The sequence below is a fragment of the Cyclopterus lumpus genome, chromosome 18 (assembly GCF_009769545.1).
Source record: "Cyclopterus lumpus isolate fCycLum1 chromosome 18, fCycLum1.pri, whole genome shotgun sequence".
NCBI lineage: Eukaryota > Metazoa > Chordata > Actinopteri > Perciformes > Cyclopteridae > Cyclopterus > Cyclopterus lumpus.
This window is the reverse complement of record NC_046983.1, coordinates 182,141-206,337: the sequence shown is the minus strand read 5'-3', so window position 1 is coordinate 206,337 and position 24,197 is coordinate 182,141. Positions and strand designations below refer to the sequence as shown.

General features: G+C 41.4%; 2 protein-coding genes across 3 annotated transcripts; both read right to left on the bottom strand.

Annotated features, from left to right (window-relative positions):
* Positions 1-3,025: 3,025 nt before the first annotated feature.
* On the bottom strand, positions 3,026-12,840 carry LOC117747618 (H-2 class II histocompatibility antigen, E-S beta chain-like). 2 transcript variants are annotated; one of them, XM_034556986.1, is made up of 6 exons: positions 12,715-12,840; positions 10,464-10,736; positions 4,062-4,275; positions 3,788-3,858; positions 3,581-3,697; positions 3,026-3,353 (listed from the first exon to the last, which is right to left on the bottom strand). In XM_034556986.1, exons 1-6 carry the CDS (start codon positions 12,767-12,769, stop codon positions 3,328-3,330), a joined length of 756 nt encoding a protein of 251 aa, XP_034412877.1. In that variant the 5' UTR covers positions 12,770-12,840; the 3' UTR covers positions 3,026-3,327. The 2 variants fall into 2 exon arrangements, with proteins under 2 accessions (XP_034412877.1, XP_034412878.1); XM_034556987.1 differs by having other exon boundaries at positions 3,788-3,855.
* An 862-nt stretch (positions 12,841-13,702) lies between these two features.
* Positions 13,703-20,390, bottom strand: LOC117747619 (H-2 class II histocompatibility antigen, A-U alpha chain-like). Its single transcript, XM_034556988.1, has 4 exons — positions 20,225-20,390; positions 17,524-17,769; positions 16,287-16,565; positions 13,703-14,314 (listed from the first exon to the last, which is right to left on the bottom strand). The coding sequence occupies exons 1-4, from the start codon at positions 20,295-20,297 to the stop codon at positions 14,193-14,195; spliced, it is 720 nt and encodes a 239-aa protein (XP_034412879.1). The 5' UTR covers positions 20,298-20,390; the 3' UTR covers positions 13,703-14,192.
* Positions 20,391-24,197: the final 3,807 nt, after the last annotated feature.

Here is a 24,197-nt window from a genome sequence, read left to right as displayed (position 1 = left end):
TTTTTGTGTGTGTTTTTGAGTGTGTTTTTGAGTGTGTTTTTGAGTGTGTTTTTGTGTGTGTGTTCGGACTCCTTGGTTTATTTTGTATAGTCCAAAATCACAAATGATCCTCAGAGGGCTTTACAATCTGTACAGGACTCCTCACTCATTTTCTACACATACACAAACCTCCCCTAGCTCCTCCCCTGGCTCCTCCCCTAGCTCCTCACCTGGCTCCTCCTCTGCCTCCTCCCCTGGCTCCTCCTCTGCCTTCTCCCCTGGCTCCTCCCCTGCCTCCTCCCCTGGCTCCTCCTCTATCTCCTCCCCTGGCCCCTCCCCTGCATCCTCCTCTGCCTCCTCCCCTGGCTCCTCCTCTTCCCCCCCTGGCTCCTCCTCCTTCTGGTTCCTCTTCGTTGTGGTTCTTCTTCATTCTGGTTCTTCTTTGTTTTGGTTCCTCTTCGTTCTGGTTCCTCTTCGTTCTGGTTCTTCTTCATTCTGGTTCCTCTTTGTTCTGGTTCTTCTTCGTTCTGGTTCCTCTTCGTTCTGGTTCTTCTTCGTTCTGGTTCCTCTTTGTTCTGGTTCTTCTTCATTCTGGTTCCTCTTTGTTTTGGTTCCTCTTCGTTCTAGTTCTTCTTCATTCTGGTTCCTCTTTGTTCTAGTTCTTCTTCGTTCTGGTTCCTCTTCATTCTGGTTCTTCTTCATTCTGGTTCGTCTTCGTTCTGGTTCCTCTTCATTCTGGTTCCTCTTCGTTCTGGTTCTTCTTCATTCTAGTTCCTCTTCATTGTGGTTCCTCTTCGTTGTGGTTCTTCTTCGTTGTGGTTCTTCTTTGTTCTTCTTCATTGTGGTTCTTCTTCGTTCTGGTTCCTCTACGTTCTGGTTCTTCTTCGTTCTGGTTCCTCTTCGTTCTGGTTCTTCTTCATTCTGGTTCGTCTTCATTCTGGTTCCTCTTCGGTCTGGTTCCTCTTCGTTCTGGTTCTTCTTCGTTCTTGTTCTTCTTTGTTCTGGTTCCTCTTCGTTCTGGTTCTTCTTCGTTCTGGTTCCTCTTTGTTTTGGTTCTTCTTCATTCTGGTTCTTCTATGTTATGTTCCTCTTCGTTTTGGTTCTTCTTTGTTCTGGTTCTTCTTCGTTCTGGTTCTTCTTTGTTCTGGTTCCTCTTTGTTCTGGTTCTTCTTCATTCTGGTTCCTCTTTGTTCTGGTTCTACTTTGTTTTGGTTCCTCTTCGTTCTGGTTCTTCTTCATTCTGGTTCCTCTTTGTTCTGGTTCTTCTTTGTTCTGGTTCCTCTTTGTTCTGGTTCCTCTTCATTCTGGTTCTTCTTCATTCTGGTTCCTCTTTGTTCTGGTTCTTCTTCATTCTGGTTCCTCTTCGTTCTGGTTCTTTTTCATTCTGGTTCGTCTTCGTTCTGGTTCCTCTTCATTCTGGTTCCTCTTCGTTCTGGTTCTTCTTCATTCTAGTTCCTCTTCATTGTGGTTCCTCTTCGTTGTGGTTCTTCTTCGTTGTGGTTCTTCTTTGTTCTTCTTCATTGTGGTTCTTCTTCGTTCTGGTTCCTCTACGTTCTGGTTCTTCTTCGTTCTGGTTCCTCTTCGTTCTGGTTCTTCTTCATTCTGGTTTGTCTTCGTTCTGGTTCTTCTTCATTCTTGTTCTTCTTTGTTCTGGTTCCTCTTCGTTCTGGTTCTTCTTCGTTCTGGTTCCTCTTCGTTCTGGTTCTTCTTCATTCTGGTTCGTCTTCGTTCTGGTTCTTCTTCGTTCTTGTTCTTCTTTGTTCTGGTTCCTCTTCGTTCTGGTTCGTCTTCGTTCTGGTTCCTCTTTGTTTTGGTTCTTCTTCATTCTGGTTCTTCTTTGTTATGGTTCCTCTTCGTTTTGGTTCTTCTTTGTTCTGGTTCTTCTTCGTTCTGGTTCTTCTTTGTGCTGGTTCCTCTTCGTTCTGGTTCTTTTTCATTCTGGTTCCTCTTTGTTCTGGTTCTTCTTTGTTTTGGTTCCTCTTCATTCTGGTTCCTCTTCGTTCTGGTTCTTCTTCGTTCTGGTTCTTCTTCATTCTGGTTCCTCTTCGTTCTGGTTCTTCTTTGTTCTGGTTCCTCTTTGTTCTGGTTCCTCTTCGTTCTGGTTCTTCTTCATTCTGGTTCCTCTTTGTTCTGGTTCTTCTTCATTCCTGGTGAACCACAGGAAAAGCACGGCCAAGTCACAGGACGAGGTGTCAGTAAAACAATCTTTACTCATCAACAGAGGTTTGGTACACAAGAAGGCAGTCAGGACCAGGACCAGGACCAGGAGGGACACTCGGCACAGAGACAAACAGGAACACAGAGTTTACATACTCTGGGCAGGTGAAAGTGATTAGAAGCGTAAGCTGGCCTTCAGGAAGAAAGACTACTTGTTGTATAGTATGTGACCCCAGTCCAGGGCTGACCAACATGGTGACAAAGAAGCAGCTGAGATCCTTTTAGGCCTTAAAGTTATTGCCGACGATTCATCCGGACTTTGTGTCACAGACCGGACAAAGAATTACTGTGATGGCCACATGGACCTAAGAAGAAGAAATAGAAGAAGGACATGGACCTAAGAAGAAGAAATAGAAGAAGGACATGGACCTAAGAAGAAGAAGAAGGACATGGACCTAAGAAGAAGAAGAAGAGGGACATGGACCTAAGAAGGAGAAGAAGAAGAAGACGAAGAAGAAGAAGAAGAAGAAGAAGAAGAAGAAGGACATGGACCTAAGATATATAATTACATATGGTGACCTCAGAGCTTCTAATACATATATAAATACATATGGTGACCTTAGAGCTTCTAATACATATATAAATACATATGGTGACCTCAGCGCTGAGTGGATACATTATGGACAACAATCACGCAGCCCTGCTGGTGGATGGCTACGTTTGACAAAGCAATGCTAGTTGTTTCCCTTTGTTTTCAGTCTTTATGCCAAGCTACACTAACCAGCTGCTAGTTTAGCTTTATGCTGTGATACTTTGCATCGATTAATTGTAACATTATAGAATAGATACGTCCTCTGTATTAACGTTTGTTCAATAAATCCACAGTGAGTCAGTTTTCTGATGGTTTATTGTGAAAACTTTTCACTCCAGTAAAGACAATCACACAACCTACGACCCCCAAATCATTCACATAACTGGATTATATCGGAATTAAAGCCATTGAGCCAGTTTGTTGATATATTGATTTCACAGAGTAAAGCGTAAAGATGTAGTCCAGATCATAAGAGAATCAGGTGCTGAGCCGGTCCAGCAGGTGGCATTAGTGTGCTCAGCTGAAAGCATGAAGCGGGTTGAAGCAGCTGCTGCTTTTCCTTCCATCTGACCAACAGCAGAACCAAGACCAGGACCGGCTCAGTTATTAGGGACCAGAATCCGACCTGGTTTAAAGAGAATAGAAAGGGTTAGTCATTCTCAAATCCAGATACTTCATCATTCAAACTAGACTGAACGGATCTGAAACATCATTCAGAACAATATTGTTTTAGAGAAACACCAGACAGGTTTCAGGGGTTGTAGGTGAACTACTTCCAGACTCTGATGGACCTGGTCTCTGAGTCTGGACTAAAGTAAACCATCACTGAACTAACGTGTGCCCTGTTCTGACCTCCTCTGCCCTTCCTCTTGTAGTAGATGAATCCAGCCACAGATAAGGTCAGACCCAGGATCAGTCCTGAGGCTCCGATGGCGATCTTGTTTCTCTCAGACTCGGGCATGGATGGGTCTGAGGACAGACAGGTAGACAGGTTAGCAGAGAGACAGGTTAAGAGGCTGGTAGACAGGTGAACAGGTGTGCACAAAGACCGGTATTTACCCCAGTCGGTAACCAGAGGTTTACTGAGGCTGAAGTGCTCCACCACACAAGAGATCTTCTCTCCAGACCTGCTGACACGCACAACAACACATCAGCATTTCTTACACACTAACTCATACAACTGGCCCTGGATGTGGACCTGAACCTGAAGCTAACTGAACTGGACCTGAACCTGGAACTAACTGAACCTGGAACTAACTGAACCTGAAGCTAACTGGACCTGGACTTGGACCTACCAAGACCTAACTAGACCTGGAGCTGGACATGGACTCACCTGGGCGTGTACTCCAAGTGAGAGTGGACCTGGTAGTACCAATCGCCGTCTGCCAACTCATCAGTAGAAGTGACCCCAGCAGTCTCTTTCAGTCCATCTCTGATCCAGCTCACGTTGATCCTCTGGGGATAGAAGTTGAAGACGCTGCAGACCAACATGGACGAATGTTTACCACCAGGGGGCGTCATGCTGCTCAGAACCACGTAGGGCGGAGCTGGAACACACATTATTATAAGGATGGTGAGTACTGATACTATGAATTATACTATGCAGAACCCAAAAATACCTTTATTAGTATTACAGGGAATATCAGTAGTACCACCTGGAGTACAAGTATCAGTAGTACCACCTGCAGTACAAGTATCAATAGCAGCTGCAGTACACGTATCAGTAGTACCACCTGGAGTACAAGTATCAGTAGTACCACCTGCAGTACAAGTATCAATAGTACCAGCTGCAGTACACGTATCAGTAGTACCACCTGCAGTACAAGTATCAGTAGTACCAGCTGCAGCTTTGAAGAAATGCACAAAACTACAACCACACCCTGCTGGCACAGAAGGTTCTAAAAGGTTCTACAATGGTATCAGTGGTTCTCAAAGATTATTAGAGGTTGTTGATGGTTCTTGTGGTTCTCAAAGATTATTAGAGGTTGTCGATGGTTCTTGTGGTTCTCAGTGGTTCTAAGAAGTTCTAAAATGTTCTTAGAGGTTCTAAAATTTTATCCGAGGTTCTGAACGGTTGTAAAAGGTAATCAGAGGTTCTAAAAGGGTCAATAATGTTATTGAAGGTTCTAAAAGTTAGTAAAAGTGTATCAGTGGTTCTAAAAAGTTCTAAGAAGTTGTAAAAGGTTCTCAGTCATTCTTAAAGGTTATACAATGTTTCATATAGGTTCTAAGAAATTCTAAAATCTTCAAAAATATTAATTCAGTTTTCAATTCAGTTTATTTTGTATCACAAACTCCCCTCAGAGGGCTTTACAATCTGTACACATACGACATCCCTGACCTTTGAAATCAAAGGATCAGGAACAACTCCCAAATAAACAGAAAAAAAAAAAAGAAAAAAGAGGAAATTCTTAAGTCTACTCTTAAATGAGGTGACTGTGTCTGCCTCCCGGACTGAATGTGGAAGCTGGTTCCATAAAAGAGGAGCTTGATAACTAAAGGTTGTAAATGTTGTGCAGCATGTACCTACAGGAACGTGTTGTCGCAGTAATGTTGGAAGTCACACACCGAGGTTCCTGGTAGTCGGGGTTGGGGCTAACACGGAGTTGTTGAACGTGGTAGCCAGGTCGTGGGTGGTCAGGTTGTGGATGGGAGAGCCTTTCCCTGGAAGAAGTAGTTCAGTTTTGTTAGGGTTGATTTTCAGGTGGTGTGCAGACATCCACTGAGAGATGTCAGTCAGACAGGCAGACATCCGTGCTGCTACCTGTGTTTCAGATTGGGGACACGAGAGGATCAATGGGGTGTCATCAGAGTGGGTCGTTGAGGTAGGATGAGAAAAGGGAGCGCAGTGCCTGAGATACCAGGTCCTGGAGGGAGGAAATAAGGATCTGGTGGTTCACTGTATCAAAGGCAGCAGAAAGGTCTAGAAGGATAAGGACAGAGGAGAGAGAGGCTGCTCTAGCAGTGTGAAGCTGCTCAAAGACAACAAGAAGGGCAGTCTATGTTGAGTGGCCACCCTTAAATCCAGACTGGTGAGGGTCAAGAAGGTTATGGTGGTGGAGAAAGGGAGATACGTGGTTAAAGATAGCTCACTCAAGAGTTTTGGAAAGAAAAGGAAGAAGAGAGACAGATCTGTCGTTGTTGACTTCAGACGAGTTGAGGGTGGGTTTCTTCAGGAGAGGGTCTTTATCCTCAGAGTCTTGACTCCAACAAAAGACTCCTATGTCTTTATCCTCCGAGTCTTTACTCCAACGAAAGACTCCTATGTCTTTATCCTCCGACTCTTCTTACGACGAGTTTTCACTGACGCTAAAGCTGATGCTTAAAGACCCTACCTGGTTATGCATCCGAGTTGACGATAATTAGTTTCAGCTGTATCTGCCACTTTTGTGAAGATCAAGGTTGACAAGAATCTCTACTTCCTGCCACAGCTGAATTAAGGAGAGAATCAGCAAATACAATAGTATTCTAGCAGATAAACTTATTTAAAGAAGGTACTTAGTCAGGATCCAGTAGTCTAGCCTCATAGGTAGGGATGCACACTGGTACATGGCCTGTAAAGACACATTGATAATATCTAATAGAGAGGTACTACCTAAAGGTAATACTTTGAAGGGATGTGGTGCATGGCCTGTTAGTAAAGAGACATTAACAATATCCAACAGAGAGGTGCCAATTAAAGGCAACATGTCTTTAAGCAGCCTCGTTGGGATGGGGTCTAAGAGACAGGTAGACGGTTTAGAAGTAGAAACCGTTGAAGACAATTGGTCTAGGTTGATGGGAGAAAAGCTATCCAAATATACACCAGGGCATACAGCCGTTTCCAAGGCCACTCCTCTTGATGACAGATCGGCAGTAGTTGAGGGAAAGAGATCATCAATCTTGCCTAATAGTTCAAATTTTTTCATTGAAGAAGTTCATGAAGTCATTACTACTGAGGTACTACTACTACTACTACTGAGGTCTATAGGAATACACGGCTCCACAGAGCTACTACTAGTACTACTACTACTACTACTACTGAGGTCTATAGGAATACACGGCGCCACAGAGCTGCTACTACTACTACTGAGGTCTATAGGAATACACGGCGCCACAGAGCTACTACTAGTACTACTACTACTACTACTACTACTGAGGTCTATAGGAATACACGGCGCCACAGAGCTACTACTAGTACTACTACTACTACTACTACTACTACTACTACTACTACTGAGGTCTATAGGAATACACGGCGCCACAGAGCTACTACTACTACTACTACTACTACTGCTACTACTACTACTACTACTACTACTACTACTACTGAGGTCTATAGGAATACACGGCGCCACAGAGCTGCTACTACTACTACTGAGGTCTATAAGAATACACGGCTCCACAGAGCTACTACTACTAGTACTATTCAAGATGGGGGAATCAAGATGGCGCCGGGCCAACAGCTGTCCACGTGTGTGAAGGAGCGTCTCTGTAGCCCGAAATTGAACTGTTAGCCGAGGGGATGCGCCCGTACTATCTGCCGAGGGAGTTCACATCCGCCATTGTTGTTGCTGTTTATGTGCCGCCATCAGCTGACGCTGAGGAAGCAGTGGACACCATCCACTCTGTGTCTGGACTGCTGAACCAACAGCTGGGGGCTTTTCTGATGATCACTGGTGACTTTAATCACACCCATCCATTATCACCCGCTTATCCGGGGTCGGGTCGCGGTGGCAGCAGGTTCAGCAGGCCGACCCAGGCCTCCCTCTCACCCGCAACACTTTCCAGCTCATTCTGGGGGATCATGAGGCGTTCCAAGGCCAGCCGGGAGATATAATCCCTCCAGCGTTCCCGACCCCCATGCGACACTGAAAAGGCGTGTCAACCAAGACAGCCCAACAATGTCCAGCGCTTTCAGCATCTCAGGGCGGATCTCATCCACCCCTGGCGCTTTTTGACTACCTTAGCGACCTCTGCCAGGGATATGGGTGAATCCACCCCAAAGTCTTCTGGCGCTGCCCCCTCTCCGGGGGACATGTTGGCCGGGTTTAGGAGTTCCTCAAAGTGCTCTTTCCACCGCCCGACGATGTCCCCAGTCCGGGTCAGCAGTTCCCCTCCCTGCTGAGAACAGCCTGGGGTAGACCCTGCTTTCCCTTCCTGAGCCGTCGGATGGTTTGCCAGAACTTCCTTGAGGCCAACCGAAAGTCCTTCTCCATGGCCTCCCCGAACTCCTCCCATGCCCGAGTTTTAGCCTCCGCGACCATCGCCGCTGCAGCCCTTCTGGACCGCCGGTACCCGTCAGCTGCTTCAGGAGACCCCTGGGCCAGCCAGGCCCGAAAGGCCTCCTTCTTCAGTTTGACGGCTTCCCTCACCCCCGGTGTCCACCACCGGGTTCTCGGGTTGCCGCCACGACAGGCACCGATGACCTTCCGGCCACAGCCCCGAGCAGCCGCGTCCACAATAGAGGCTTTGAACAAGGTCCACTCGGATTCCATGTCCCCAGCCTCCCTCGGGATTTGTGAGAAGTTCTTCCGGAGGTGGGAGTTGAAGACCTCCCGGACAGGATCCTCTGCCAGACGTTCCCAGTTCATCCTCACTACACGTTTGGGCTTGCCAGGTCTCTCTAGCCGAGTCCCCCGCCATCTGATCCAACTCACCACCAGGTGGTGATCAGTTGACAGCTCTGCTCCTCTCTTCACCCGAGTGTCCAAGACATACGGCCGCAGATCAGATGATACGATTACAAAGTCGATCATTGATCTCCGGCCTAAGGTGTTCTGGTACCAGGTACACTTATGAGCCACCTTATGTTCGAACATGGTGTTTGTTATGGACAAACTGTGGCTAGCACAGAAGTCCAACAACAAAACACCATTCGGGTTCAGATCGGGCAAGCCGTTTCTCCCAATCACGCCCCGCCAGGTTTCTCTGTCATTGCCCACGTGAGCGTTGAAGTCTCCCAGGAGAACTATGGAGTCGGCAGGCGGCGCCCTTTCCAGGACCCCTCCCACCGACTCCAAGAAGGCCGGATACTCCGAAATGCTGTTCGGTGCATAACCACAAACAACAGTCAGAGCCTTACTCCCCGCAACCCTTAGGCGCAGGGAGGCGACCCTCTCGTTCCCCGGGGAAAACTCCAACACAGCGGCGCTCAGCCGGGGGCTCGTGAGTATTCCCACTCCCGCCCGGCGCCTCTCACCCTGGGCAACTCCAGAAAAGGACAAAGTCCAACCCTTCTCCAGGAGCTTGGTTCCAGAGCCCATGTTGTGCGTGGAGGTGAGCCCAACTATATCTAGCTGGTACCGCTCCGCCTCCTGCACCAGCTCCGGCTCTTTCCCCGCTAGTGAGGTGACATTCCACGTCCCTAGAGCTAGTCTATGCCGCCGGCGATCGGCCCGCCCAGGTCTCCCGCCTAGCCTGCCGCCCGGTCTACATAGCACCCGACCCCGATAATTCTCCCTGCGGGTGGTGGGTCCACAGGGTGACTGCTGCTCCATGATGTTTTTTCGGGCTAAGCCCGACCGGGCCCCATGGGCGAAAGCCCGGCCACCAGACGCTCGCCGACGAGCTCCCCTCCTGGGTCTGGCTCCGGGGGGGGGCCCCGGTTTCCCTTTAATCACACCACCCTGGTTAAAGTTCTGCCAACTTTTCAGCAATGTGTATACTGCCCCACAAGGAACAATAGAACTCTGGACTTCCGATCACGACCTGGTCCTGCTGACACCCAAGTATGTTCCTCTGGTGAAGAGGCTGCCTGTGACCACCAGGACTGTGAGGAGGTGGTCTCTGGAGGCTGATGACGCCCTGCAGGACTGCTTCGAGTCAACGGACTGGGATGTGCTGTGTGGACCACATGGGGTGGACATCAACAGCATGACGGACTGTATCACAGAATACATCAAGTTCTGTGAACACACCACCATCCCATCCCCAACTGTGCGCTGCTTCCCCAACAACAAGCCCTGGATCACCAAGGACCTGAAGGCCTGTCACAAGGACTCCCACGGCAATTAGACTGTAAAACATCTCTGGCCAGACCCTCTGTGGACTCATTTTCATTTTCACTGTACACATTCACATTTACATTTATGTTGATTTACACTTCATATACACTACACATACTTTGCATTCTGTTTAAACTTAAATTAATGTCCTTAATACACACTGTACAGTTATTTGTATTCTATTGTGTATATATATATTTTTTATATATATATTATTTTTTATTTTGTATATATCTGTCATCCCTGTTCTTATATTTTATTTTATTTTGTGTGTTTAGTTTATTTTGTCTATTCCATTTGGTGTCTGTAAAGTGTTGGGCGCTACTATGACAACAAATTTCCCCTTGGGGATTAATAAAGTATCTATCTACTACTACTTTTTAACATTCAAAGTAAAATACTACATTTGTATAAAATATATCAGCAGACTTCCAAAATATATTGATGTGATTCTGTCAGAGTGAAAGTAAAGAAGTGAGGAACATTAAAAGTACTTATTAATACTGAGTACTAGTACTATTAGTTGTAGTAGCAGAGCTCCACCACCAGGTGACGTCAGAGTCTTTAGTCTGACGTGAACGGTTGTTAAAATATGTCTGATATTATAAATCAGAAAACTTTTAGAAAACTTAATTTAAATCCAACCGTTAAAGTCTTTTGTGTGAAAATGAAATAATTGAAATGAATAATAATAATAAAAGCCTCATCTGAAGTTAATAATAATAATAACAACACAAACCCAGACTCACCAGACCTGGTCAGGATGTTGCTGTACCAGTTCTGAATGTTGTGTAGACAGTACGTCTCCTTCTGAGCCCTCTCAGCCGCCACGAAGGAGGCGTCCTTGTTCCAGATGGCAGCGTTCTTCACTCCGTACTCAGTGAAGCCGACAAACTTTCCCACTGCGCTGCTGAACCGAGTGAACTCAATCTTGTTGTAATAATACGAGTCGATGAACTCGATGTCCTTCAGCTCAGAGGAGTTGAAGACACAACGCCCCACCGCGGAGTTCATGAATCCATCTGAAGAACCAGAGAGATACAGGGTTATCAATCAGCAATGTAGGCATCAGGGATCCGTGTAGTGATCAGTGTATTGGTCTGTGATCGGTGTATTGATCAGTGTAGTGGTCAGTGATCGGTGTAGTGATCAGTGTAGTGATCAGTGATCGGTGTAGTGATCAGTGTAGTGGTCTGTGATCGGTGTATTGATCAGTGTAGTGGTCTGTGATCGGTGTAGTGATCAGTGTAGTGATCAGTGTAGTGGTCTGTGATCGGTGTAGTGATCCGTGTAGTGATCAGTGTAGTGGTCTGTGATCAGTGTAGTGATCAGTGTATTGATCTGTGATCAGTGTAGTGATCAGTGTAGTGGTCTGTGATCAGTGTAGTGATCAGTGTAGTGGTCTGTGATCAGTGTAGTGATCAGTGTAGTGGTCTGTGATCGGTGTAGTGATCAGTGTATTGGTCTGTGATCAGTGTAGTGATCAGTGTATTGGTCTGTGATCAGTGTAGTGATCAGTGTATTGATCTGTGATCAGTGTAGTGATCAGTGTATTGGTCTGTGATCAGTGTAGTGATCAGTGTATTGATCTGTGATCAGTGTAGTGATCAGTGTATTGGTCTGTGATCGGTGTAGTGATCAGTGTAGTGATCAGTGTATTGGTCTGTGATCGGTGTAGTGATCAGTGTATTGGTCTGTGATCAGTGTAGTGATCAGTGTAGTGGTCTGTGATCAGTGTAGTGATCAGTGTATTGGTCTGTGATCGGTGTAGTGATCAGTGTAGTGGTCAGTGATCAGTGTAGTGATCAGTGTATTGGTCTGTGATCAGTGTAGTGATCAGTGTAGTGGTCAGTGATCGGTGTAGTGATCAGTGTATCGGTCTGTGATCAATGTATCGGTCTGTGATCAGTGTAGTGATCAGTGTATCGGTCTGTGATCAGTGTAGTGATCAGTGTATCGGTCTGTGATCAGTGTAGTGATCAGTGTATTGGTCTGTGATCAGTGTAGTGATCAGTGTAGTGGTCAGTGATCAGTGTAGTGATCAGTGTATCGGTCTGTGATCAATGTATCGGTCTGTGATCAGTGTAGTGATCAGTGTATCGGTCTGTGATCAGTGTAGTGATCAGTGTATCGGTCTGTGATCAGTGTAGTGATCAGTGTATCGGTCTGTGATCAATGTATCGGTCTGTGATCAGTGTAGTGATCAGTGTATCGGTCTGTGATCAGTGTAGTGATCAGTGTATCGGTCTGTGATCAGTGTAGTGATCAGTGTATCGGTCTGTGATCAATGTATCGGTCTGTGATCAGTGTAGTGATCAGTGTATCGGTCTGTGATCAGTGTAGTGATCAGTGTATCGGTCTGTGATCAGTGTAGTGATCAGTGTATCGGTCTGTGATCAATGTATCGGTCTGTGATCAGTGTAGTGATCAGTGTATTGGTCAGTGTATCGGTCTGTGATCAATGTATCGGTCTGTGATCAGTGTAGTGATCAGTGTATCGGTCTGTGATCAGTGTATCGGTCTGTGATCAGTGTAGTGATCAGTGTATTGGTCAGTGTATCGGTCTGTGATCAATGTATCGGTCTGTGATCAGTGTAGTGATCAGTGTATCGGTCTGTGATCAGTGTAGTGATCAGTGTATCGGTCTGTGATCAGTGTAGTGATCAGTGTATCGGTCTGTGATCAGTGTAGTGATCAGTGTATCGGTCTGTGATCAATGTATCGGTCTGTGATCAGTGTAGTGATCAGTGTATCGGTCTGTGATCAGTGTAGTGATCAGTGTATCGGTCTGTGATCAATGTATCGGTCTGTGATCAGTGTAGTGATCAGTGTATCGGTCTGTGATCAGTGTAGTGATCAGTGTATCGGTCTGTGATCAATGTATCGGTCTGTGATCAGTGTAGTGATCAGTGTATCGGTCTGTGATCAGTGTATTGGTCTGTGATCGGTGTATTGATCTGTGATCAGTGTATTGGTCTGTGATCGGTGTATTGATCCTACCTGCTGAGTGGAGGCCGATGAAGAGGAGGGAGAAGCTGAGAAAGAATGAAGCCATGTTCCTCTGTTCACCAAACAACACGACAAACTCTGGCAAAGTCTCTTGGAGAGCTGCTGTATAAGCAGAGGACATGTCACATGACCTCATCGTCATCATCGTCACCTGTTACCAGGCAGACAAGTCAGCCCAAAACCTGCTGCTGGAGCACACACAGTCAGAGGACACTGGAGATAGATTATATTATTTATTTTTTGTATAATATAATTACTTTATAATTATGATATTATTGATCATTATTCATATTATTAGTATTAGTGGTAGTAATAGTTCTTGGTTAGTATTAAATCACTTCTTAAAACCCATTTTTACAGACGTTGTTGGTTTACAGCTTTATTTTATTGCTGATTATTACTAAATTGTTTTATTATTATTTCTTTGCTTTTTTATTATATTAATTGGTTTAATAGTTGCATCTACTGTAATGTTTTAGACTTTGTTTTGATCTTTCTGTTTTATTTTATAAACTTTTGCTACTACTACACTCTGTTTTTAAAGGTTCTATATGAATAAAGTTATTATTATTACCCCAGTGTTCATGTATTCTCTGTAGATGTGCGGTCTATCAGATTATCTGTGAGAATAAAATCCATTTATTTATTATTTATTAATATTCATATTTAGTATTTAACATTAATTATTTGTCATTTGTCATTTATTTAAAATGTATATGACGACCCTCCTCCTCCCATCCCCTAGGTGTCACTGTTGTCCTGGTTGTCTGTTGCAGGTGCTGATTGGAGTGTCGTCAGCTGGATGAACCTGAGTGGGTGTGGCCTTAAAGACTGAGCAGGTGAAACAAGTCAGAACATCAGATGCTAAACATGAAGCTACAGCTAAGCCTAGCTTATCTTAGCATAAGGCTCTAAATTAACCCAGGTTGTATCCGACGTGTTGGAACAAACACTGAAGAGAATCAACAAACAGTTTTCATGTTTTATTTCTTTATTATTATTCATGTTGACATTAAAAGTTCTCTACATTTAATAAGACTTGTTTATTAAAGTGCAGAAGGATCAGACCTGTCTAGGACATCTAGCATCACGTTAACGTGCTCGTTGTGTTCTGAGGCTGCTGATTGGTTCCTGTGATGACATCGCTGCTTCGGAGATGATTTGATTGGCTGCTTTGAAACTGGTCTGATTTATTTTAGATTACTGAAGCTGTGAAGTGCATTTCACTTTAAGAAGAAATAAACTACAAAGTTTGATTTTTAAAAGACACAGAAGTCAAAACTATTAAAACTATATAATGGAGATAATTAAATGTGATCGGCCAATCAGAGGAGAGCTAGCTGATCATGGTTTCATCTCTATTTAAAAATAAGAGCACGCAGATATTCAAGATCAATTCATACAATAATGAGAAAAATAATTATCAACATGAATTATTCTGGATTGAATGATGAAGATGATTAAAACAATCAGCTGCACTCGTTTCCTTTGATGAGGAAGAACGTTCCAGCAGCGACACCGAGAAGACCGACAGTCAGACCCACTCCACAGAAGACCGCCGGTCCAACGCTGGGCTGAGTCTTCTCCACATCTGGAGACAGAAAACAGAGACAATGAGCTTCATGTCCACATCTGGAGACAGAAAACAGAGACAATGAGCTTCATGTCCACATCTGGAGACAGAAAACAGAGACAATGAGCTTCATGTCCACATCTGGAGACAGAAAACAGAGACAATGAGCTTCATGTCCACATCTGGAGACAGAAAACAGAGACAATGAGCTTCATGTCCACATCTGGAGACAGAAAACAGAGACAATGAGCTTCATGTCCACATCTGGAGACAGAAAACTAAAACAATGAGCTTCATGTTCACATCTGGAGACAGAAAACAGAGACAATGAGCTTCATGTCCACATCTGGAGACAGAAAACAGAGACAATGAGCTTCATGTCCACATCTGGAGACAGAAAACTAAAACAATGAGCTTCATGTTCACATCTGGAGACAGAAAACAGAGACAATGAGCTTCATGTCCACATCTGGAGACAGAAAACTAAAACAATGAGCTTCATGTTCACATCTGGAGACAGAAAACAGAGACAATGAGCTTCATGTTCACATCTGGAGACAGAAAACAGAGACAATGAGCTTCATGTCCACATCTGGAGACAGAAAACAGAGACAATGAACTTCATGTTCACATCTGGAGACAGAAAACAGAGACAATGAGCTTCATGTTCACATCTGGAGACAGAAAACAGAAACAATGAGCTTCATGTCCACATCTGGAGACAGAAAACAGAGACAATGAGCTTCATGTCCACATCTGGAGACAGAAAACAGAGACAATGAGCTTCATGTTCACATCTGGAGACAGAAAACAGAGACAATGAGCTTCATGTCCACATCTGGAGACAGAAAACTAAAACAATGAGCTTCATGTCCACATCAGGAGACAGAAAACAGAGACAATGAGCTTCATGTCCACATCTGGAGACAGAAAACAGAGACAATGAGCTTCATGTCCACATCTGGAGACAGAAAACAGAGACAATGAGCTTCATGTCCACATCTGGAGACAGAAAACAGAGACAATGAGCTTCATGTCCACATCTGGAGACAGAAAACTAAAACAATGAGCTTCATGTCCACATCAGGAGACAGAAAACAGAGACAATGAGCTTCATGTTCACATCTGGAGACAGAAAACAGAGACAATGAGCTTCATGTTCACATCTGGAGACAGAAAACAGAGACAATGAGCTTCATGTCCACATCTGGAGACAGAAAACAGAGACAATGAGCTTCATGTTCACATCTGGAGACAGAAAACAGAGACAATGAGCTTCATGTCCACATCTGGAGACAGAAAACAGAGACAATGAGCTTCATGTCCACATCTGGAGACAGAAAACAGAGACAATGAGCTTCATGTCCACATCTGGAGACAGAAAACAGAGACAATGAGCTTCATGTCCACATCAGGAGACAGAAAACAGAGACAATGAGCTTCATGTTCACATCTGGAGACAGAAAACAGAGACAATGAGCTTCATGTCCACATCTGGAGACAGAAAACAGAGACAATGAGCTTCATGTCCACATCTGGAGACAGAAAACAGAGACAATGAGCTTCATGTCCACATCTGGAGACAGAAAACAGAGACAATGAGCTTCATGTTCACATCTGGAGACAGAAAACAGAGACAATGAGCTTCATGTCCACATCTGGAGACAGAAAACAGAGACAATGAGCTTCATGTCCACATCTGGAGACAGAAAACAGAGACAATGAGCTTCATGTCCACATCTGGAGACAGAAAACAGAGACAATGAGCTTCATGTCCACATCTGGAGACAGAAAACAGAGACAATGAGCTTCATGTCCACATCTGGAGACAGAAAACAGAGACAATGAGCTTCATGTCCACATCTGGAGACAGAAAACAGAGACAATGAGCTTCATGTTCACATCTGGAGACAGAAAACAGAGACAATGAGCTTCATGTTCACATCTGGAGACAGAAAACTAAAACAGAGGACATGAGGAGTTGTCTCACCCCAGAACCGGGTCTGCTCCAGGTCCAAGTGCTTCACCGTACAGCCGTAGATGTCTCCCAGATGTGAGCTGAACTCCAGTCTGGAGAACTGGTTGTAGGTTCCATCTTTGTTGATGAAGGGAACATTGTTGCTGGTTCCTTCAGTGACGTTCTCCTGGTTCTTCGTCCAGGAGAACGTCACTGGAGCAGGAAAGAAACCAGTCACATGACAGATGAGGATGTTCTTCTGTCCTGGTTCCACCTGGTCTCTGGGGTAGATCATGGGACTGGAAGGAGGATCTGAACAGAACACGTTCTGTTAAAATGTGTCCTGTGATGAATCGTTACATCAGTGAAACTCATGTTTTAAATATGAATCTATTTACGAAAGTAAACTTTACGTAAAGTAAACATGAGTCCTTCTAACATCTGGAACTGACGTTCTCTCTGCTCATTGGTTCAACATCAGCTGTTTGTTTGTTTGTTAATCAGACTGTCAGTAAACAAACTGACTGTTTGTTTGTTAATCAGACTGTCAGTAAACAAACTGACTGTTTGTTTGTTAATCAGACTGTCAGTAAACAAACTGACTGTTTGTTTGTTATTCAGACTGTCAGTAAACAAACTGACTGTTTGTTTGTTTGTTATTCAGACTGACGGTAAACAAACTGACTGTTTGTTTGTTTGTTATTCAGACTGACGGTAAACAAACTGACTGTTTGTTTGTTATTCAGACTGTCAGTAAACAAACTGACTGTTTGTTTGTTATTCAGACTGACGGTAAACAAACTGACTGTTTGTTTGTTTGTTATTCAGACTGACGGTAAACAAACTGACTGTTTGTTTGTTAATCAGACTGTCAGTAAACAAACTGACTGTTTGTTTGTTATTCAGACTGTCAGTAAACAAACTGACTGTTTGTTTGTTTGTTATTCAGACTGACGGTAAACAAACTGACTGTTTGTTTGTTTGTTATTCAGACTGACGGTAAACAAACTGACTGTTTGTTTGTTATTCAGACTGTCAGTAAACAAACTGACTGTTTGTTTGTTATTCAGACTGACGGTAAACAAACTGACTGTTTGTTTGTTTGTTATTCAGGTGTGAATATGTGTGTATATATATATATATATATATATATATATATATATATATAAGTGTGTATATATACACACATATACTTATATATATATATATATATACTTATATATATATATATATATATAAGTATATATAAGTATGAAGTGTTGGTCTTTACCTCGCTCCAGTGGGAAGTCCTTGAAGGCTTTACGTGCAATTTCCAGGTTCCTTCTGCAGATCACCAAATTAGTCACAGCAACGTCATAACCTTCTGGGTAGGTAATGTGATCTATAAAACTGGGCTGAGGGTCGACTCCTGTCTTGTGTTTGAAGTCTGCGAACCAAACCTCTTCACCATCCAGACCATACATATTCTCTCCATCAGAGTCTGAACATCCCACGAGACTAATGTCCTCATGGAAAACTGGAGAGAAAACACAAGGTTCAGCTGTTTGTTTGTTGTTCAGGCTGTCAGTAAACAAACTGCTTGTTTGATTGTTTGTTGTTCAGGCTGTCAGTAAACAAACTGCTTGTTTGATTGTTTGTTGTTCAGGCTGTCAGTAAACAAACTGCTTGTTTGATTGTTTGTTGTTCAGGCTGTCAGTAAACAAACTGCTTGTTTGATTGTTTGTTGTTCAGGCTGTCAGTAAACAAACTGCTTGTTTGATTGTTTGTTGTTCAGGCTGTCAGTAAACAAACTGCTTGTTTGATTGTTTGTTGTTCAGGCTGTCAGTAAACAAACTGCTTGTTTGTTTGTTTGTTGTTCAGGCTGTCAGTAAACAAACTGCTTGTTTGATTGTTTGTTGTTCAGGCTGTCAGTAAACAAACTGCTTGTTTGATTGTTTGTTGTTCAGGCTGTCAGTAAACAAACTGCTTGTTTGTTTGTTTGTTGTTCAGGCTGTCAGTAAACAAACTGCTTGTTTGTTTGTTTGTTGTTCAGGCTGTCAGTAAACAAACTGCTTGTTTGATTGTTTGTTGTTCAGGCTGTCAGTAAACAAACTGCTTGTTTGTTTGTTTGTTGTTCAGGCTGTCAGTAAACAAACTGCTTGTTTGATTGTTTGTTGTTCAGGCTGTCAGTAAACAAACTGCTTGTTTGATTGTTTGTTTGTTGTTCAGGCTGTCAGTAAACAAACTGCTTGTTTGATTGTTTGTTGTTCAGGCTGTCAGTAAACAAACTGCTTGTTTGTTTGTTTGTTGTTCAGGCTGTCAGTAAACAAACTGCTTGTTTGATTGTTTGTTGTTCAGGCTGTCAGTAAACAAACTGCTTGTTTGTTTGTTTGTTTGTTGTTCAGGCTGTCAGTAAACAAACTGCTTGTTTGATTGTTTGTTGTTCAGGCTGTCAGTAAACAAACTGCTTGTTTGTTTGTTTGTTGTTCAGGCTGTCAGTAAACAAACTGCTTGTTTGATTGTTTGTTGTTCAGGCTGTCAGTAAACAAACTGCTTGTTTGATTGTTTGTTGTTCAGGCTGTCAGTAAACAAACTGCTTGTTTGTTTGTTTGTTGTTCAGGCTGTCAGTAAACAAACTGCTTGTTTGTTTGTTTGTTGTTCAGGCTGTCAGTAAACAAACTGCTTGTTTGATTGTTTGTTGTTCAGGCTGTCAGTAAACAAACTGCTTGTTTGATTGTTTGTTGTTCAGGCTGTCAGTAAACAAACTGCTTGTTTGTTTGTTTGTTGTTCAGGCTGTCAGTAAACAAACTGCTTGTTTGATTGTTTGTTGTTCAGGCTGTCAGTAAACAAACTGCTTGTTTGATTGTTTGTTGTTCAGGCTGTCAGTAAACAAACTGCTTGTTTGATTGTTTGTTGTTCAGGCTGTCAGTAAACAAACTGCTTGTTTGTTTGTTTGTTGTTCAGGCTGTCAGTAAACAAACTGCTTGTTTGTTTGTTTGTTGTTCAGGCTGTCAGTAAACAAACTGCTTGTTTGATTGTTTGTTGTTCAGGCTGTCAGTAAACAAACTGCTTGTTTGATTGTTTGTTGTTCAGGCTGTCAGTAAACAAACTGCTTGTTTGATTGTTTGTTGTTCAGGCTGTCAGTAAACAAACTGCTTGTTTGTTTGTTTGTTGTTCAGGCTGTCAGTAAACAAACTGCTTGTTTGTTTGTTTGTTGTTCAGGCTGTCAGTAAACTAACTGCTTGTTTGATTGTTTGTTGTTCAGGCTGTCAGTAAACAAACTGCTTGTTTGATTGTTTGTTGTTCAGGCTGTCAGTAAACAAACTGCTTGTTTGATTGTTTGTTGTTCAGGCTGTCAGTAAACAAACTGCTTGTTTGATTGTTTGTTGTTCAGGCTGTCAGTAAACAAACTGCTTGTTTGATTGCTTGTTGTTCAGGCTGTCAGTAAACAAACTGCTTGTTTGATTGTTTGTTGTTCAGGCTGTCAGTAAACAAACTGCTTGTTTGATTGCTTGTTGTTCAGGCTGTCAGTAAACAAACTGCTTGTTTGATTGCTTGTTGTTCAGGCTGTCAGTAAACAAACTGCTTGTTTGTTTGTTTGTTGTTCAGGCTGTCAGTAAACAAACTGCTTGTTTGATTGTTTGTTGTTCAGGCTGTCAGTAAACAAACTGCTTGTTTGTTTGTTTGTTGTTCAGGCTGTCAGTAAACAAACTGCTTGTTTGATTGTTTGTTGTTCAGGCTGTCAGTAAACAAACTGCTTGTTTGATTGTTTGTTGTTCAGGCTGTCAGTAAACAAACTGCTTGTTTGATTGTTTGTTGTTCAGGCTGTCAGTAAACAAACTGCTTGTTTGATTGCTTGTTGTTCAGGCTGTCAGTAAACAAACTGCTCGTTTGTTTGTTTGTTGTTCAGGCTGTCAGTAAACAAACTCACTGGCTGTTTGATTGTTTTGAACCATCATAACTTGAAACTGAACTATGAGACAGAAACGTACCTTCAGTTGAGTCACAGAGGACACCGGAGAGGATGAGGACCACCACCATCTTCATCACCACCATCATCTTCATCAGCTCTCTGTAGACCTGAACCCGTCTGAGACTCTATAGACCTGAACCCCTCTGAGACTCTGAACCAGTCTGAAGAGGACTGACAGAAACTCCAGCAGCAGCTGAGCTCTGACACATAACAACCAATGACAGAGCAGAGATGGTGTGACATCATCTGTTTCCAGGTAAAGACTGCTGCTGCTCACATGAATTTTAACATAAAGACAGCTGGAGATAAAAAATAAAGCTTATTGTTTAAGATGAAACCTTTTCCTAATGTTGACTTTTTCAAAATAAGGTTTTTAAATTCAGACGTTGCCGTCGAGCTGAAAAACTAAAGTTTCATCTTAAACATTAAAGATGAACATTTATGAATTAGATAGTTAAATAAAGTAGATAAAAAAAACTAGTTTATTATTTACAAAATCACTCAAATGTATTTAAACCGTTAAACCGTTAACGTCCTCCGAGTCAGATTTTTTTACTGACAGACAGATGTTCAGAGTATTTAATTAGAACATCTACTAAACTACAGAACGTCTGTTGTTCAGAGGATCTTTGTCTTTTAGAACAGAGTTTAGTTAGAACATCTACTAAACTACAGAACATCTGTTGTTCAGATGATCTTTGGCTCTTAGAACAGAGTTTAGTTAGAACATCTACTAAACTACAGAACATCTGTTGTTCAGAGGATCTTTGGCTCTTAGAACAGAGTTTAGTTAGAACATCTACTAAACTACAGAACATCTGTTGTTCAGAGGATCTTTGGCTCTTAGAACAGAGTTTAGTTAGAACATCTACTAAACTACAGAACATCTGTTGTTCAGAGGATCTTTGGCTCTTAGAACAGAGTTTAGTTAGAACATCTGTTGTTCAGAGGATCTCTGTCTCTGAACAGAGTTTAGTTAGAACATCACTAAACTACAGAACATCTGTTGTTCAGAGGATCTTTGTCTTTTAGAACAGAGTTTAGTTAGAACATCTACTAAACTACAGAACATCTGTTGTTCAGAGGATCTCTGTCTCTGAACAGAGTTTAGTTAGAACATCACTAAACTACAGAACGTCTGTTGTTCAGAGGATCTTTGTCTTTTAGAACAGAGTTTAGTTAGAACATCTGTTGTTCAGAGGATCTTTGGCTCTTAGAACAGAGTTTAGTTAGAACATCTGTTGTTCAGAGGATCTTTGGCTCTTAAAACAGAGTTTAGTTAGAACATCTGTTGTTCAGAGGATCTTTGGCTCTTAGAACAGAGTTTAGTTAGAACATCTACTAAACTACAGAACATCTGTTGTTCAGAGGATCTTTGTCTTTTAGAACAGAGTTTAGTTAGAACATCTGTTGTTCAGAGGATCTTTGGCTCTTAAAACAGAGTTTAGTTAGAACATCTGTTGTTCAGAGGATCTTTGGCTCTTAGAACAGAGTTTAGTTAGAACATCTACTAAACTACAGAACATCTGTTGTTCAGAGGATCTTTGTCTTTTAGAACAGAGTTTAGTTAGAACATCTGTTGTTCAGAGGATCTTTGGCTCTTAGAACAGAGTTTAGTTAGAACATCTGTTGTTTAGAGGATCTTTGGCTCTTAAAACAGAGTTTAGTTAGAACATCTACTAAACTACAGAACATCTGTTGTTCAGAGGATCTTTGTCTTTTAGAACAGAGTTTAGTTAGAACATCTACTAAACTACAGAACGTCTGTTGTTCAGAGGATCTTTGGCTCTTAGAACAGAGTTTAGTTAGAACATCTGTTGTTCAGAGGATCTTTGGCTCTTAGAACAGAGTTTAGTTAGAACATCTACTAAACTACAGAACATCTGTTGTTCAGAGGATCTTTGTCTTTTAGAACAGAGTTTAGTTAGAACATCTACTAAACTACAGAACGTCTGTTGTTCAGAGGATCTTTGGCTCTTAGAACAGAGTTTAGTTAGAACATCTGTTGTTCAGAGGATCTTTGGCTCTTAGAACAGAGTTTAGTTAGAACATCTACTAAACTACAGAACATCTGTTGTTCAGAGGATCTTTGTCTTTTAGAACAGAGTTTAGTTAGAACATCTACTAAACTACAGAACGTCTGTTGTTCAGAGGATCTTTGGCTCTTAGAACAGAGTTTAGTTAGAACGTCTGTTGTTTAGAGGATCTTTGGCTCTTAAAACAGAGTTTAGTTAGAACATCTACTAAACTACAGAACGTCTGTTGTTTAGAGGATCTTTGGCTCTTAAAACAGAGTTTAGTTAGAACATCTACTAAACTACAGAACATCTGTTGTTCAGAGGATCTTTGGCTCTTAAAACAGAGTTTAGTTAGAACATCTACTAAACTACAGAACGTCTGTTGTTCAGAGGATCTTTGGCTCTTAAAACAGAGTTTAGTTAGAACATCTACTAAACTACAGAACGTCTGTTGTTCAGAGGATCTTTGGCTCTTAAAACAGAGTTTAGTTAGAACATCTACTAAACTACAGAACATCTAAGTAATAATAATGAATTGAATACAGATTTCATATTCATGATAAGAATACATTTGTAATCAGAGGTCATGTGACCTCAGACCTCTCTTGACAGGCTGAACTGAATATTAATCACAACAGGAAAACTTTAATATTTTATTACACAGATCCAGTGACAATTAAGCATTTAGCTCCGATTTAATGTTCATGTATTGTTTTGTTTTGAGTTTTCAAATCCTTGTTTTTAACATGGGACACTATAACATTATAATTCATAATGTCATTAATGTATTACATGATAATTATGATAAAGTCTCAGTAAAAGTGTTTTATGTATAAACTCTTCAACGGAAGGAGAAGCAGAAACAAGAGACACACTCTCTGTGTTCCACAGAACCAGGAAGTGAAAACACTTCCTGGTTCTGTGTTCACAGAGACCACAGAGAGTAACAGTCACTTAGCATCATGACGCTGGGCTTTCCGGCAGCACTTGAACGCAGCAGCGTCTGTGTGTGTCCAGTTCTTGACTTTCACTTCCTTTATTGATTTTATTTGACCTTTCATTCTATCCTGTGAACCATATTATATATTATGTGTTATATATATTATATATTATGTATTATATATTATATATTATATTATGTATTATATAGTATACATTATATATTATGTATAATATATTATATATTATGTATTATATATATATTATATATTATGTATTTTATATTATATATTATGTATTATATATTATACATTATATGTTATGTATAATATATTATATATTATGTATTATGTATTATATATGTATTATATATTATGTATTATATATTATACATTATATATTATGTATTATATATTATATATTATGTATTATATTCTATGTATTATATATATTATACATTATATATTATGTATAATATATTATATATTATGTATTATGTATTATATATTATACATTATATATTATGTATAATATATAATATATTATGTATTATATATTATATATTATATATTATGTATTATATTCTATGTATTATATATATTATACATTATATATTATGTATAATATATTATATATTATGTATTATGTATTATATATTATACATTATATATTATGTATAATATATAATATATTATGTATTATATATTATATATTATACATTATATATTATGTATTATATATTATATATTATACATTATACATTATGTATTATATTCTATGTATTATATATATTATATAGTATATATTATGTATTATATAGTTACTATCAATGTTTTTATTATTACTGTAGTGGAGATAACATTAATAAATGTCAGGATCTGGAGTGTCTTTCTTGTTTTATTTTGAAGTCCCCGTCTCTCGTGTCCTCTGTTTCCCTTCACTTCCTGTCCCTGATTGTTTCCTCCTGTGTCCAACCAGCTGCACCTTCCCAGTGTATTTAACCCGTTTGTGTCATTCCCCAGTGTTGGTCCGGCC

What these genes read in the sequence shown, in the direction of transcription:
- LOC117747619 (XM_034556988.1), bottom strand. Translation starts at nt 20,297, where the DNA reads ATGAAGATGATGGTGGTGATGAAGATGGTGGTGGTCCTCATCCTCTCC. An exon ending in CCTCTGTGACTCAACTGAAG is followed by an intron (nt 17,770 to 20,224) that starts GTACGTTTCTGT and finishes TTTTCTCTCCAG; the next exon opens with TTTTCCATGAGGACATTAGT. An exon ending in GGAGCAGACCCGGTTCTGGG is followed by an intron (nt 14,315 to 16,286) that starts GTGAGACAACTC and finishes TTCTGTCTCCAG; the next exon opens with ATGTGGAGAAGACTCAGCCC.
- LOC117747618 (XM_034556986.1), bottom strand. Translation starts at nt 12,769, where the DNA reads ATGGCTTCATTCTTTCTCAGCTTCTCCCTCCTCTTCATCGGCCTCCAC. An exon ending in CAACATCCTGACCAGGTCTG is followed by an intron (nt 4,276 to 10,463) that starts GTGAGTCTGGGT and finishes TGTGTGTTCCAG; the next exon opens with CTCCGCCCTACGTGGTTCTG. An exon ending in CAAGAGGAAGGGCAGAGGAG is followed by an intron (nt 3,354 to 3,580) that starts GTCAGAACAGGG and finishes TCTTTAAACCAG; the next exon opens with GTCGGATTCTGGTCCCTAAT.